Source organism: Phalacrocorax carbo, chromosome 17 (genome assembly GCF_963921805.1).
Source record: "Phalacrocorax carbo chromosome 17, bPhaCar2.1, whole genome shotgun sequence".
Taxonomy (NCBI): Eukaryota; Metazoa; Chordata; class Aves; order Suliformes; family Phalacrocoracidae; genus Phalacrocorax; species Phalacrocorax carbo.
The window spans coordinates 5,521,680-5,538,244 of record NC_087529.1 but is presented as its reverse complement, the minus strand read 5'-3'; the positions used below and the strand labels follow the sequence as shown (position 1 = coordinate 5,538,244).

Sequence of the window (16,565 nt, the reverse complement as noted above, 5' to 3'; positions counted from 1 at the left end):
GTCTACGGGATGCTGATCGCTACATGCTGCAGCAGGGTACTGCAAACAAATGCTTATGTGCAGAGCCCCTTGCATTTGGATAACCTGCCTCTTTCAGTCATCTAGAGTCCTGGTGAGAAAAGATGTGAGAAAGAAATGAGCCCTGTTCTGAGCTGTTCTTTGCTTCCCTCTTGTTCAGACTGCCCTGCTGAGATGGGAAGCTGGTGGAATATTGACTGGTGTTTAGAGAGTTCAGCTTCCTTTGTGAGAGTGGCAAGCCAGGTGACAGACACTGAAAGGCCTTTCTTAGGTGTTCAGCACATGAAACAGTGCTTGCCTAATCTTAGCTTAAAATCTTCTGTTCAAAGAAACATTGTGTGTCTAGGAGAGGGAGAGGGAATTATAGTGCTTTTTCAACAGGAGAAGTTTTTTTTTTTCTAATAATCCCCCTCTCCTCTTCTGCTTTCAAACAGCCTTTCTTATGTCTGAAGCTGTAAGGTTTAAATTAAACTGGGACATTGTCTGCTGTAGCCAGCTTTTGGAGCCTGCTGCAGAATCGTGCTGCTGCTCTGCTCCTCCTAAAGCATCCCCTTTTCTCCAGCTCACTGCATTCCCCCAGCCAGGTTGTTCAGCTGCTGTCTTGATCTTTCCTTCCCCAATAGCAGATGTGCTGGAGGATCAGAAGGGAAGAACTCAGAGGTAAATGTGTTCCCACAAATCAGATCCCTCTTTTACTCAGAAGTAAACGTGTGCCTCTGTCAGATGGTAAGGCAGTTGCTGACAAGGGTGACTTAGAGACACTAGATATATCTTTATTTTGAGCTATGGCAATGATAGCACAGGGCTCTGCCTTCTGAATATTTTGAGCCCCAAAGGAAATTGAAGCATAACCCAGCCTGTTTTGTTCACTGTGATGCCTTAGCCATGCCTTCCCAATCCATCCATGCATTGAGCTCACACCTTCCTTTTGTCCCACGTGCCACCCCTAACTGCCACGCTTGGCCTTGAGACGCCCTGGGGAACCTTGAGTCGGGATGTACCACTGGAAGGTGGAAGTGAAAGAAGGTTTTAGTCCTGCAGATTAAAACTTTAAGTTGTGATAATTGGCTTAGTTAGCCTTAAATCAAGTTTTACTTTTGAAACTTGATAAATAAGATGTCTGATACCAGCTAACCCTAGTTGCAGTTGGATTTGGGAATGCACACAACTTGGCAGGCATGGGCATACAGGCAAGTGCCTTATTTAGACTTGTCTAGGTTGAATTCATTCTTGGGACGGCATCCTCCTGTCTGTGATGCTTCCAAGGGTGGAATTCAAGTCTAGTCATTGGTTGCTTTGTATTTCCAAGGGTATCAATACAGATGTCTCAGCTATCTTGTGCTTTTGCCCAGTATCTCCTCCTTCTGTGCTTGTGGATGTTTGTTGACACCTTACTTAGACCTTGGTGTTGCTGATTTCAAGGCTTAAGAGTGGTGCATGATCTCTCTCCCTTGCTGTCTCTTGATGTTTTATCATCTATGGAGTATTTTGGTTGTTCTTTTTTGTCAGCCTCTTCTTTAGCTTACAGGTAGAAACCATTTTGAAGGCTGAAGGCCAAATTAAATATTGCTCTTCCCAAACAGTCCTTTTTACAGAAGAATACGAAACAAACAGTCGTTTATGCTTAGAGCAGTGTTTATTGGTTCCTTCCTACTATCTTTTTACCATGATATAACATTTGAATTTTTGAGAAAATGGAAGCATTTTCTGTTGACTAAAGTAGTTGCTAAAACAGCCTCTTGCATCAGTCTTCGGATTGCTAGTACTGAATCAGCTATGCTGCTTTGGACTCTTAACCGTACAAGCCTGGAGACCTGAGTGTAAAACTTGTAGTGTGTCATTAGGTAGCCTGAGGTTCCCTCCTTGTTGCGGGAGACTGGCTGATACCAGGAGGGAGGAGGGGACAATTATTCCAGGACACCTGTAAATCCCTGCAGTTTCGTGCTGAGGGTTTGATGTTAATTAGACAGCAGGCAGCAGTAATGTGTTGCAGTTCCCTTGGCTTGCCTGTTTCAGAAAGGGCAAAATCTTCCAACAGAGCAAAGAAGGGGCTGTTGAAGGGGCAGCAAACTGAATGGAACAACGATAATTTTATGCAAATTGGACTTCAGTAGCAGATTCAGCTTGGCTGAATCACAGAGGGAGCAGAAGAATAAGGAAAGAAAGAGGGAGAGGAAAAACCCAATCAAAATGTATGGTTTGAGGCATGTTTCACAGCCTTCTGTTTAGATTCTTCTACAGAAATGAAGAAACATACGAGGAATGCCACTGGTCACAGCCAGTGGAATTGCTCTTTCTCCTGTGGTACTGCTGTTAATAACTACAAGTGGGTTATTCAGCCGACCTCTGCTGATTCCGCTTTGCTGCCTGATTTCAAAAGCTTTGCCCTGCGCTGGCACTCAATCACAGCTTGATATAACCAGTGGTGCTTTGCATGCATTGCCATCATTTTCATAGGGGAATGCTCTTGTTTAAAAAAAAAAGAAGCGGGGGGGGGGGGGCCAAGGGGAAGCAAATCCAGATTCAACCAGGAGGTGCAGGGGAGAGCTAAGGGGATTTTTGTTTGCTTGAGCAGGAGGAGTAATTGTAGCAGTAGAGCTCGCACCAGTATGGAGCAGATTCCTAGTGAGATCAGCTTCCCCGGTCGAGAAGAGCCTTTTAAAAAGTTCAAAAGAGACAGGGATAAGGGCTGGTGCTGGTGCGGTGAGAAGGTTTCTGATCCTGTGATCAGAAATGGAGTTGGCTGTGGAGAACACTGCGGGCACGTGCTCCATCAGCTGGGCCTTTATTCAGCTCCTAAAATCGTGGTGCTGCTCATTGCTCTGATGCTGCCATAAGGCCGAGCAGGCTGGCTTGCAGCTGGTGTTTTATTTCTCAGAACTGCAGAGGTGTAGCTCAGGGAGTGGACAGGAATGCCTTTTCACAAGGCCTGACTGTGCTGCAAATATCAAACCTTTACCTCTTAGTGCCTTTCAGGGGCAAGTGACAATCCGGCTCCTGATGCGAAAAAGCCCTCCACAGCTATGATGACCTGTAGATACAAAGCCAGCCCCACAATGTGCAGCCTGAAGACTATGCCTCCGTTCTTTTCTGAGATCTCCAGCCACTGGGTCTTCTCCTTTCCTCATTGTGATTCTTGCCATAATCTCTTCAGCTCCATACTGAGTGCCTTGAGACCAGTTCCTGGGGCAAGGCAACAGGGTGCCTTTTTTGACACGGAAAGGAACATTTGTTATGCTGGGTTTTTCTGTCTATTTTCTTGAAATCATTCCAGGGACCGCTACACAAATGTACCAGGTGGAGGAACTGCCAGTCCTCTCCAGACTATTTTTTTTCCAATTGAAGTAGATCACATGCAGCTTTCCCACCATTTGCCAAGCTAAAAAAAGAAGTCTCAACACCCTGAGGCCTCATGGCCCTTTTGGTCCTAACCACAGGCTCTACAGCACAGTGACTCTCCCCACGGCCTCCAGATGAAATTAAATGCTTGTGTTATTTGCCATTGAACAGATATGTCTTCAGGCCATTTTGTGCTTTCTCCTGTATGGCTTAAGGAGATCATGGGAACTTTTTGTGCCTCTACTAGTAATGCACCAAACATACAACCTTGTAGTGAATGTGACTCTGCTGTGACAAAACGAGTTTGAGAGCAGGACCAGGTGCAGTCAGTGTATTTAACGGTGCGACCACGGAAGTACACTGGTCATTAAGTATCGAGACTTCATGCCCAGTAATTTGGGGTCTTGCCAATGGTCAAGAATGTTAAGAAAGTCTGTGGTTTGATCTCCTGCAGGTTTCTGCAGGGAAGGGGAGGGTGAATGTCCACGCTTCCTGAAGCTTTGCTTTCAATCTTTCTGTGTTTGCTAATCTCTTTGCACAAGCCTCCTGTGTGCATGTATTTTTTTTTTTTCAACTTAATCTTCACTATTTTGAGTGTCAGATCACAGCAATTTCTATGTCTCGCATGGAGCAATATGCCACCTTATGCTTTCATGAATGTAGCTAGACTGTGCTGTTCTTATGCTGGTGTGAAAATGTGTCGCTCGCCTTCTTTGTCTTATGTGTATCACTAAGCGCCCGTCTGCATGCAAAAATGTGAAGAGTTGGGCTGATGTTACAAAAGGAACTCTAAAATTTTCCTAAAATTAGCTTTAGGTTCTGCTTGTTCTTTTTGGTATTCAAGGCCTTGAATGCTGAAAATTCAAAGTATTACATGGTCTTTATATGTGCGTTTGCTTTATTACTGCATTGTTGGGGGAGCCAGCGCATGGGCTGCTGCTTAGCATAGAGGTTTGGCAGTGAGGATTTGGCTTGTTTTTCTGAACCTGTTGCAATCTTCCTGTGTGATACAGTCACTTTTTGCATCTGTGCTGTTTGTCCTTTTGTCAGGGAGTGCAAACTCCCCCCTCTGGTCTTGCTTGTGAAGCTCACTTGGCGTATGCAAAGGTCCTGAAGCGGGTATAATGAGAGATGCTATAGGAACACAGGGTACCTTGCAAATACAGTGTGTTTTCCTGGGGTGATTATTTGCATGTTTTGTGCATGGTCTGTGCTCATTCCTGTGGCAGCCGTGGCAAGCGAAGTCAGGTGGTGGGTGCCTTCTCAGGGTCAATGAAATTGAATTCTGCCTGATACCTGATGGTGGACAAATTTTGGTTTAGTAAATTGTAAACTTGTTGCTGGTCTGTGTATCAGCTTGATTATAGTTCTGTATTATGGCTTTCACTAACCAATCTGTAACTAACTGTGGTTGTTTGATTACAGAGGGAACATCCCCACGCTAAACAGGTATGGTACTTGTCATCTTTTAAAACTTGAAAAGACAGAGTAGAAAGAAGTAGCCTAATACTTAATGTTTTAACATGTTTTGTTTTAGTGCCCTTATCTTGGGAAACTTTCAAACATAACTCCTTTTTTTCCTTCCCTTTTCCTCTCCCTTTGTCTAAAACATGTTTTCAGCTTTTCTTTACCCTTTAAAAAAAGCTTTGCATGCAGCAATCTTTAAAATTAAATTTGTCAGGTGACTCAGCTCATCTGCAGTATGGTACACGGCAAACTTCTAGCAGAATGCTGTTTCTAGGGTCTCTTTTTTGGAACTGGATTCCCAGCTGTTGACCCTCTGGTAGGGTGTCGCAGTGAAACAGGCAGTTACTCCTAGCCGATAGCATACCTGTTGCTACTCTTGTTTATTGCAACTAGCTTAGAATTTGTCGAGGCTGTTTCACCTCCCTCATGCCATAGATGAATCTACATCTCAAACAGCTGACAGCATGTTTTGTTGTGTTTTGGATGCTAATTTTTTTCTCCCATGTCTCAGTTGAAAAGTATTTCTTGTTTTAAATAATACATGAAAAATGTCTGCTGTCTTTTTGTTTAGTTACTGTTCTGTGGTATTTTTTGTATTAGTTGTAAGAAATGTACACCAAGGCATGTCCTGAAAAATTTTTCTCTTTCAAAACATGAATACCTATTATTTATTACTGCTTACGAGCCTATTTAGGGAAAACTAGTAAAAATGGGCTTGAAAGTCTCATGGCTCTTAATCAGAGATAAATTACGGAAACATAGAGTGACTTTAAACATGGAGAGCTATTAATCAAACTGATGGTACTTTAGACTTGTTAACAGTATACTTAGGACCATATGACAATGGTTTTTCTGTACATGGAAAGAAAGAAACCTTAGTAAAGCCAGTAGGTAGCAGTGTCAGCAATCTACAGTTCGGTCCTGAATCTGCGTGGCCGGCAGCGGTGCCGTGGCCGGCATGGCTGGCCTGCCAGCTCTGCCTCTGGCGTCTGATCCCGCACGGCAGTTGAGCATCTTTTTGACTTCACAAGTTGTAAGTCAAGCATGTGCTGTGCTGAATCAGCACCCTGATTTTTTTTTCCCCATTGCCTTCTGCCTCCCGTTGTGGCACCAGTTGGGGAGGACAGAAACTTAACTTTGTTAATGTCTTCCTAAGCCCCGGGGAGAGCGAAGCGAGTGAGAGTGCACTGTTCCTGTGTCACAGAGCGCTGCCATGTGCCAGCTTGGCATTTCTGTCTCTGCAGAGCCAGCTTGAAGGTCTCACCATGTTGCAGGGAGCTTTTGAAGTAGATCCCTCAGTGAATTAAGATGACTCTGTAGCACAGTTCAGAAACTAGAAATAATTATTGCAGAGAAGGCAAAACCCAATTCTAGTAGCTAGGGAAAGGACGTATAGTTAGTTGTATGCTTTTTATTTACTGTGTGAGAAACTTCCTCTGCTAGTCTTGACTGTAACACTGTGGGTCTTTAAAAAAACATAAAAATAATAATAGTAGTCCAAACCCCAGAATAACATAAACTGTTTCTCAGCTGGTGTGTGCTGTCGCAGCAGTTGAACTGTATGAGAAGTCAGTGATACTTTAATATATTCAGGATCTTGCACTTTTCCAGGAAGGAATGCTGACCTTTAGCAAATGGTGCTCCTGCTTTAAATAGAAGTCTCTTACTCAGTGCCTTCCTCTGAGCTTGTGTAAATCTGTTCCAGCCCCCCTCGCTTCAATAAGGAATTGGTCCTGTGTGAGTGATGTGTGTAGTGCAGTGTATCTCAGTGCTGGAACAGCAGACATCAGGCATGAGTATGACAGTAGTAAGAGTCTGGAGCTGTCTTCCTTGCTCCTTAAGATAGATGTATTCTGTGGCCAACTGCTTGCATTTAGCAGCTACCACCCTATAGCAATCAAAACTGAGCAAAATAAAGGAGTTGGGGGAGTTGCAATGTTTTTAAAGTATGGATTAAATTAGGTGGAGGAGCACATTAATTTGGTCAGCAGTTAAAGTGGAAGGCACTGTAACAGGACTTCATCCAGGGTAGGAACATTAGTGTAAGACTATAGAAAACCCCGTTTCCAGTATAGGATTTTAGAGAGGTCACTGTACCACACTGCATTTGAGGAGCATAAATTATGGTATGACCAGAAAAACTGTGGAAGCAATAAGATAATATAGCTTGGTACACTTCAACTTAATTTGTAAAAATTTACTAAATCTTTAAAGTGTCAAAGCTCAGAATTACTGTTGTTTATCTCAGTATTCCACCTGTAAAGCAAAACATACATACAGGAGGGAAAAAACGTTCAGCTTTATGTGGTCATAATTCAGCTGTCATCTGAAGAAACTCCTTAAAAAGTACTTGTTTTAAAGGGTTATAACACTAGTTCCTAACTCTTTTAACTGTTCCTGCACATTGGCACAATGTCCAGGTAAGGGCATTAATGGCGCCAGAGGCGTGCCAGCATTGCAGGGGCTTGGGAGAAGACAGCACAGCAGGTCTGGTGTGCTGAAGAATCTAACAAATCATACAACGGTTATATTGGACAAACAGCCACGCTTCAAGTGGTTGTAGCATACGCACATGCACAAATCTTTTTCCAGTGATACCCTTCTCTCCCTTGTCGTTACTAACTGTGATCTTATTGAATTGCCATTTAGAATGTCCTTCTCTTCCAACCTCAATCACTACGGGATGGTCCATGTAGCTAGTGTGAGTGATGTACTGCTAGACAATTCATTCACTCCACCGTGCCAGCGGATGGGTGGAATGGTCTCCTTCCGCACATTTGAAGATTTTGTCAGGTATGTGGGGAAGGGTGATGGTTGTTTTGTTGCCAGCTTCCTAGGTGGGCCTAAATAGAACTGGACAAAATCTTTGCCTTGTCTAGAGTCAGGTTTAAAGTGGTCCTGAGCTTGTTTGCTAAGTTACTGGAGTTTCAGGTGGAAGTTTGTTTGGATGCCCTTGTCTGTCTCCTTGAGATAACTGAAAGTTTCAGACTGCTTTAAGAGTAGTTTGCAGCCATAAGGATCAGCATCTTGAATTTCTGCTGATTTGAGATCATTTGCAAATGTGCTGATTTCTTCTAACACTCTTGGTCACGCATATATGTATCTATATGGGAGGATGTGTTCTTTATGCTTTCAACCTTTTAAGGGTAGGCAGAAAAACCCCAGCAGAGCCCGTAGCAGTTGTAAAGGCCTGCAACCATAAGATCTCTGACAAATGTTAGAAGATCGAGGCTCTGCTTTGGTTTGAGGGGTGGAAGAGGTATTGCCTTCTCATCTTTTGAGTTTCAGTCCTGCAAAGGGAAGGAGTCCATTTCTCTCCCTCCCCTCCTTAGCAACTTGATTTGTGGGTTTTAGTGCTATACGCTTTCACTGGGCCAGCAGCAGTGTGTTGATGACTAATACTTCTCTGGTGTATTTCAGAATCTTTGACGAAGTGATGGGTTGCTTCTGCGACTCGCCTCCCCAGAGCCCAACCTTCCCCGAAGCTGGCCATGCTTCCTTGTATGACGAAGACAAGGTAAGGTAGTTTTTTCTCTTGAGATTGCTCTCAGGTTGGAAGTAGAAGGCGTGCAGAATGCTGCAGTGACCGCAGGCTAGATACTTTTCAGTGGTTCGAGTGCTAGAAGCAGGAGTTAAGAGCTTTATGTATTTATGTATGTGATTTGTTTGCTTCTTCCACAGCAGGTGATTCAAAGTAGGTGGCCATTTTCTGACTCTGTTCTGAAACTACGACTCTGTCTCTTACTCTCCATGTAAATTTAGTTTGTAGCTTTTAACATCAGCAGAATTACTGCATCCACAGCAGCGTAACTGAGAGTTTAGACCCATGATTAATTTTCCAGACTTCTGTGCATCGGAGTGTTGAACTGCATATTCAACTGCCCTCACCTTAAGCCTGACTTGCCTTATATTCTATCTTACACTCTTCCTAGTCACATTACATTCTGATTCTAGCCTCTGTTCTACCTCTTAGAACTGGTTTTAGGAGGAAAAGATGAGGAACCCCTCAATTTTTGCATTGATGTGGAGAACAGGTGTAGAGGAAGCAGGTGGTTTATAATCCCTAAGTGATAGAAGACCAGTGTCCCTTAGAGACACAGGTAGCTGCTCCACTGCTCTGTCCTGCCCCCAACAGCAGGAAGCTCTGTCGGAATTCAGTCTGTGCCCAGAACAGGGCTTGGTTTTAAACTGATCCATTGATCTTGATGTCTGTAAGTACTGTAGCCTTGTTGCAGAATATTACTGTCAACTTTAATGTCCTCAGATCTCTCTCTTTACCTCCCCCTCACCTCACCAAGGATAATTTCCTATTTATACTCAGTTTTTCAGTTAACCACAGGTTCTTAAATGCTAAATTTGTCATTTCTCAGAGCTTCAATGTGATTGATGCTTCCACATTATTTCATTTTCTTGTAGATTATGAAAACACACATTGTTTTGCTCCTACACTTTGAATTTGCTTAATTTCATTACATTACTCGATGCCAAAGTCCTCTAACATCCTGCCTGTACTGCATCTTGTAAAGGGAGGACCTGACCCTGCATTCTTTCTGCATCCAAATGAAGCACACTTGACTTAGACAAGTCAGATGTGCCTGTCAGAATTGGATTCTCCAAATGAAGCGCCTGTTTGCTGTTTGTGGCCATTAACTCTTACTTCTGTGAAAGTGCAAATCTGTGAGGCTGCTAGGTCAAAGATTTCCCTCATAGTTTTCCTTGGTTTACAGCATGCTCTGCTGAGGTCATTTTTCCCTAGGGCATGTGTATTTTAGAGTTGTATTTAGGGAGCCTCTTTTGAGAACTCACAGGCGTTAAGTTGTTTACTGTTTATTTATGGGGAATATTTTCTTTAAATTGCAGACTGCCCGCGAGGAGCCCATTCACATCCTTAATGTTGCTATTAAAACAGACAGTGACGTTGATGATGATGGGCTGGCAGCCATGTTCAGAGAGTTCACGCAAAGCAAGGTAAGTTGCCTTGATTCTCTCCCTGGAACTGTGTGATTGTGCAGCACAGTTCTGTCTGCTTTGGGAAATGCCAGTATGTTCCTCATTTTTTTGTTTGGTTGGTTTGGTTTTTTTCAAAACAGATAAATGCAACAGTTACATCCTTAATTTATCCCATCTAGAACCTTACCACTTCTTTGGCTGGATGTAGCTGCACCTTTCTGAAGCCTCCAGGTCATTGTTTCTCTTTGTAGTGCATTCTAATCCACCAGGTCAAGACTTCTTCCCTTTAATTTCTGATAGGGTAAAAGACCTTTAAGGTTTTAAATGCATCAGGTCAGTCTTCAGTATCTATCTCCAAATGCCCTGAAAAAATGTGCTGTATCCCTCTCCCTGGTGGTAAAGGTGTTCTGTGAGGAACAGAGGCATGGAAAGCGACAATAAAATGGCCTGTGTTTTCTGTATCACAATAGTCTTAATGCAATTAAAATTAGTTCTCCTTGTTGTTGGTATGCTGGAGCATCCACCTAGTGTGGTATTTCTGGCACAAAGTGGAATTGATTTAGTATGTTCTGTTGCTCCTTCATAGGTATGGGATACCTATGATACGCTTTAGAGTACCAAATGTTAGTCCTGTGGCCAGTATGAGGCCACATGGGTTGGGGATAGGCTCCTCGTGTCCACTCTGCCCTCTGGTGTCTGCCTGTGCTTGCTTTTCTCGTTGGTGTGAAGAACTCAACTGGCTTGTGGATGTGACGAGCCCATCAGGCACCGGGACCCTGCTGCATCTGTGGTACCTGCAACGACTACGGGGGGACTGAGCGAGTAGTTTCTAACTTCGCTTCCCAGCGTGGGAGGTGGTAATACATTCTGCAGAAATGCGGGGTTCCAAATGGGGACTGGTCTCCACGCGGCTTCAGCAGCTTCCTGTCTCTTTAAGCAAAGAAAATAATCAAATATAAAAATTAAAACTCGTTCTGCTTTTCATCTGCTTGATCATGCTCCAGGCGTTTTATGGGAGGGGATAAAAGGAAAGAAATAAAAAAAAATATTCCAAAACACATTAAACTATCAAGTAGGTTGATCCAAATTGTCCAAATAATCTTCTAGTCCCAGCATGTTGTGTGTGTTTTTTTTAATAGAAATTAGGATCATATACTTGTAAATGACTTGTGGAGGAGATTGAGGCAGTCAGTGTAAATGGAGTTTCTCCAGGTGCTGATGGCTAATCGCTCTGTAATAGCTGTGGACTTGCTGTGAGACCCACATTATTACGATGTAATCAGAATCCTGTTGCTATGCTGTTATTGTCTGCCACTTGTGGAATTTTAAAAGCAATAACAATTCTTGCTTTTTAAATCATGGCATTATTAAAGTTATTTTCTTCCTCTTGCCATGAATATAGTCACTGATGCTCATTTTCAAAGGGCTTAACCTTAGTAAAACATTTCAGTCTGTGCCGAAAGGGGTTGTTTTGTTCCTGGTCTAGCTGAGTTCTTGTTTCTTTTTTGTTCCACTTTTCTTTTTTTTTCTTTTCTCTTTGCTTTTAAATTGGAAAAAGGAGGAGAAAGGAAAAAGTTTTAGAAAGAGGAGCAGAATTATGAGATCTTAACACTTCAAAAGATCAGTGGTGTGGCGAATGCTGATGGCAGCGCTCATTTGAAATGTGGCTTAGTGGAATTTGATAAAGAAGCAACCAGAATGGATATTCTCTCATCTATTTGAAAAGACTAAGTAACACCTGTCATTTAGCACCTTTGCAATATTGACACATCCGTCCCTTGGCCTGGCTCGTCTGCGTGCTTATTGTGCCAAAATCAAGTATGTGCTACAGGCTTCCTTTGGTTAGTTCCGTTAAAACTCATTTTCCATCATTTTCCATGGCCTTGCTGTGCTCCCTTCAAAAAGTCATCTTTGCAAAAAAGGCTTTGGCAAATGAACACGAATGTTTCCTGCAAGACTTGTATAGGACTCTTCTGCTTTACTGGTTAGCAAGGCTCAGCTGGAATACTGTGTTCTTGTGATTTGGTTACTTCTCTCTTCAGATGTAAGGTATTAGCTTGTGTGTGCTACTAGACGATCATCAGATGAGAAATCTTGGCTATGAGTAGACTGAAGTGGACTAGGACTTACCGCGTAGGTGCAGGAGGATCTGTAGAGATTTTTCAGTTCATCGAAGATTTTGACAGGGTTTTGATGTGTTCTTTTTCTGTTAATCTAATCACCTGATTCCATCCTTGCCTTTTTACAGAAATCAGTCCTGATTGAACATGGGATTCGGAGGCTGACTTTCCTTGTAGCACAAAAGGTATTTTGATATCTCTCAAGCTGCACAGAACTCTTTGGTTTCTAGCTATTAATAGCATTGACATTTGATGTGTTTTTTCCCCCAATTAAATGCTGTATTAACTGTATTTAGTTCTTTCTTCACTTTTGTTCTCTAAAATTTGAGATGGTTTTGATGAATTTGCTTAAGAAAATTAATTTACAATTGTAAACAATCGTGGCAACTCTTGTATTCTTGAATTAATTAATTTTTGATTTTCATCCTAATTGCTAGCTTTCTTCTGCTTTTTTTTCTTGTCTTCCTGTGTTTGTATGTTTCGTTTGTAAGGACTTCAGGAAACAGGTCAACTATGAGGTGGATCAGAGATTTCATGTAAGTAAAAAGGGCCTAGAACACCATGGTATTCTTGACCTGAGGCCAGGAGACACGTAAGTGACTCTGGGCTCCTCATTTGGTTCTTAGTCAGGCATTTAATGCCAACATTGATGTCAGAGTTAAGCGAAGTATTTAAACAACTTCAAATACAGGAGTGGGCCTTTTGCATTCAGTGGGGCCATTCACCTGCTAAAGTCCCTCATTACCTGGCTGAACTCATGACTGCCACGTTAATAAATAAAGACCATGTTTGTTTCAATATTGTTTGGTATTCTGAAATGTAATTGTACAATTAAATGTTTGTATTTCTTATGTAATGTGGTGATTTCTTTAGGCTCCTTACTCAAAATAACTTAGAGGAGTCATTGAAGTTACTTGCTAAATTTCGCATGATGGCTTAGTGATGTGGAAAATGTTTAGTGCTCTTACTGCGAAGAATTACTTCTTTCTCCAGGGCTCGGGCATCAGTGAGAGCTAGTTTTGCCCTGTTTTCAAGGTGGCATTCCAAGGCATAAACCAGATTTTTATCCCTTGTGTATCTGCTTTATGACTCTGGAAGTTATTAAGAGTCTTGAAAGTGCAAGAAATTAATCCTGTGCTCAACATACCTGGTTTAGCAAGCTTTACAAAAGGAAAACTAGTTTACAAATCAGCAAAAATAGTATTTGGGCAAATGTGGCTATCACCATGTGGAAATTGTCTGCCCGTAGTACAGGTACATATACGTGTCAGTCAATGGCTTATGTAGGAAACTGGACTCTTTGGAGAGGTGTTGGGACCTTGACCAGGAAAGTCCAGGCTTTAGATTTTAAAAAAAGGAAGTTTTACAGAATTGAATTGATATTTGGGGAATTAAAAAGAAGAGTCTATGAATAAGCACTGTAGCGTGTGCCAGTGGTCAGAAAGGAGGCAAAGAATATAAGGAGTCATCACAAAAAGTTTCCCCTGAGCTGCCATTTATAGCGTTGGCCTGTTGGGATGTTCCTGGTGTCTGAGACAGAGGAGGCAGAATGGTATGTCATCTGTTTGCAAAGTTTGTAGAGTACCTCAGGGATCTTTTGTGAGTGTCAGTCTGTATTACTATCTCCTATTCTATTCTGTTTATTACTGGACCAACTATTAACTTATCCAGGGCCTGGGCTTGGGTTTGTTTTTGTTTTAATTACAGTCTATATAATTAGTTCCCAGCATGTTGAAGTAATAGAGAGTTGCTCCAGCAAGCTTCCAATTTCCTCATCTCATTAGGTTTTTAACGTGATTATTAGTATAATAATCAACTATGATGATTTCTGTTGTAGCTTTTCACATTCTGCGGTTTGCAGGGTGTCTTGATTGGCTAATTTAGGCAAATTATTTTGATTGTCTTGATGATGGTTGGTTGATTAGAACACAGCAGGGGTATAATTCTTCTGCCTAGGAAATGGAGCACTCTTTTGGATTTTGGTACCACAGCACTGAGAATTTTTGTGTATGTGCACATCTAATTATTATATTTGCCCACAACGCTAGTCAAATGCCTTGAAAGCAATTACATTAGTGATAGAAAGAGCATGGATGACGTTAGGAGAAATTGGCAGCGTGGCGAGGAGGACAGGTAGGAGGGATTTGGAAGAGAAGTGAGGAAACATGGAAGTGGTTGTTTTCTTAGAGTATAGTTGATGCTCATAGGCTCACCTAATATGCCCATTGCCTGAATTTTCAGGCAGGATTTCTTGTGCAACTGGCTAGTCTGGAAGACACACTCCAGGCAAACACAAGTTATTTTGCTCAGCTGAGAGTAAGCAGGTGGCATTCTGGGGACTGTTTTTTATAGGAGGTGAGGACGATGACTAGCTAGAGGATTGCTTTCTAGCCTTAAAAGCTGTGTTGCTCAGTGGAACCTTATACTTTGGTTGTTGCACTGAATCAAGGTAGGGCGGCAAGTTTTTCATTGATAGTGAAATGTGATTCAGAAATTCAGTGACTCTGGGTCAGATACCGTATTTTTTTCTTAGTAAGACAGTTTTGGCAAGTTGTGTGTGCTCTTTCAGGTCACCTTTAGCGTAAACGGCTGGTATTCTCCTGTTGGTGCAAAGCATTCACAAAAGTTCCTCTACCCCATAAAGGTGGAATAGCACAGAAACGCATGGGCTTTGCTCAGATGAAACTGGAGGGATAGGCAGAAGGATGCTGCTTAGTCTTTCTTCTTCTAAGATAACTGCAATATGCCACAAAAATGCAAAGCCCTTACCGTTTGCTAGGATTTATCTGTGCAATAAAATAACAGAGAAACCTAATCATATTTGGGGTGTTTTGTAGAGTACTATTTAATACATGAGGATAAAGTTTTTTGATTACAATTTATAGTTTTCCTTGGGAAGAGAGTATTTCTAGCAGTAATAGTATGAAGAGAGCTATAGAATGTGGATCATTATTTTGTGTACATCTGCTTACGTAGTGGAGTGCTAATACCATTGTATGGCTCCCAAACATTTCCACAGTAACATAATCATAATAGAACAAGAAGTTTTCCACTGCTGTCTGGACAGTTCCATGTTATTGTCTGTTAATAATTGACAATAGTAATCAAAAGCTAATCAAGTAGCCTCAGTTGCATTAGTAGTGAAGACAGGTTTAAACTACCTCTGCTGCCTTCATGAGGGTAACTTGATTTTCCACCACCTTTTGTGATGTTGAAAAAGTAGCTTGTAACAACTTCTGTCATCTCCTTTGCTGTGGTGCTACCCCAGGTGTGGCCTGGGAGCACTCTCTGGGTAGATCAGATGGCTTTCTTTTGGAGGGCTAACATCGTTGGTTTTATTTTCAGAGGGAATTTCCAAAGTTCTTCACGTTCCGTGCCCGGGATAAGGTAAGTTGTATATTCTTAACACTTTTCTCTAAATGTTGGCTTTGTCCTTCTTTCACGTAGCTGTTCCTTGCCAGTCTAAAAGGATGAGAGCTACTTCAGGCCAGCTTCGCTGCCTGGTGTGGTATTTTCTCCTCCCTCACTAGGCCAGTCGTCCGCACACACAGCAGTTGATGTCAGTAACAACGATGAGTCTCTGATATTTGGGGATAAAAATTTGTGCATTCAGAAGCCTGACCTGAAGCTTCTGTTTATGCAGATTTTAGTCGCAGTGTAACAAGGGAGCGTTGGGAGCAGTACAGTGATTCAATACCAAACTTTCTGGCTTCTGTTAAAAAGAGGGTTTTGTGGGGGGATGAGCTTGCAAACTTGCTGTCTTGCAATTTGTCTTCTACTCTCAGTATTTCAACAATTTCAGGGCAGCTCTTAGTGCTAATGGCCCTGCATGAGACAGAAAATTCTGTGTTGGATTCATTTGAATTTTTAGGTTTTTAATTAAATATGAATTTTCTTAAGGGGTGTTGCCTAGTTCTTCCCACCTTGAGTGTTTCAGCTTCTTAACCCACCCTCTTCTTTTACACCCTTTCCTACCTGCATGATGCTCGTTCCTCCAGTTTGAGGAAGATAGGATTTACCGTCATCTGGAGCCAGCTCTGGCTTTTCAGCTAGAGTTGAACCGAATGCGAAACTTTGATCTCACTGCCATTCCATGTGCCAATCACAAAATGCACCTCTACCTGGGAGCAGCTAAAGTTGAAGTGGGAACAGAAGTAACAGACTACAGGTTCTTCGTGAGGGCTATTATAAGGCATTCAGATCTGGTTACCAAGGTGAGTTTTGTCACCCATGCAGGGTCTTTTTCCAAGACAGTGTATGAAACACTGTAAGTCATTCTAGGAACCTGCCTGCAAACATATTGCCTGTAGAGAGTACTGTGGATGTGTGCCCTCTCTTTGCAAGTGTTGGCTCTGCAGAAGCAAGTCTTTGAAGACCTGGTATTCCTGTGCTTGAAGGAGATTTTTCAGTGGCCCAAGTGGATAGCCAGAAACCCTTGCATTTTGAGGCAACAGTTGTTTATCTGTGTTTCTCCTGTGCTGCAGCTGTAATGGTTTGTCCTGTCTAGTTTTGGATTTATGCTGACCTAAACAAGGGCACAAGTCAGCTGGGTATGCGAATGCAGGCAGTGGGAGTACTGGCTCTGTGATTGTGATGGATCTGTTTCAGGGCTGCACATCCTGCTGAAACTAATGTAACCTATTTTCTCAGTCAAGTCCTTCTGCAGTATTT

At 42.3% G+C, this 16,565-nt stretch overlaps 1 protein-coding gene across 3 annotated transcripts in view; it reads left to right on the top strand.

The window, feature by feature from the left end:
- Positions 1-16,565, top strand: part of ACACA (acetyl-CoA carboxylase alpha) — a 111,224-nt gene that overhangs the window by 24,635 nt on the left and 70,024 nt on the right. The window contains exons 19-26 of one of the 3 annotated variants that reach the window (XM_064467722.1): positions 4,783-4,806; positions 7,474-7,617; positions 8,245-8,341; positions 9,685-9,792; positions 12,023-12,079; positions 12,386-12,430; positions 15,240-15,281; positions 15,893-16,108. In XM_064467722.1, the coding sequence (XP_064323792.1) occupies positions 4,783-4,806; positions 7,474-7,617; positions 8,245-8,341; positions 9,685-9,792; positions 12,023-12,079; positions 12,386-12,430; positions 15,240-15,281; positions 15,893-16,108 (733 nt within the window). The remainder of the gene's footprint in view (positions 1-4,782; positions 4,807-7,473; positions 7,618-8,244; positions 8,342-9,684; positions 9,793-12,022; positions 12,080-12,385; positions 12,431-15,239; positions 15,282-15,892; positions 16,109-16,565) is intronic. The other 2 variants (XM_064467723.1, XM_064467724.1) reach the window with 2 other exon arrangements.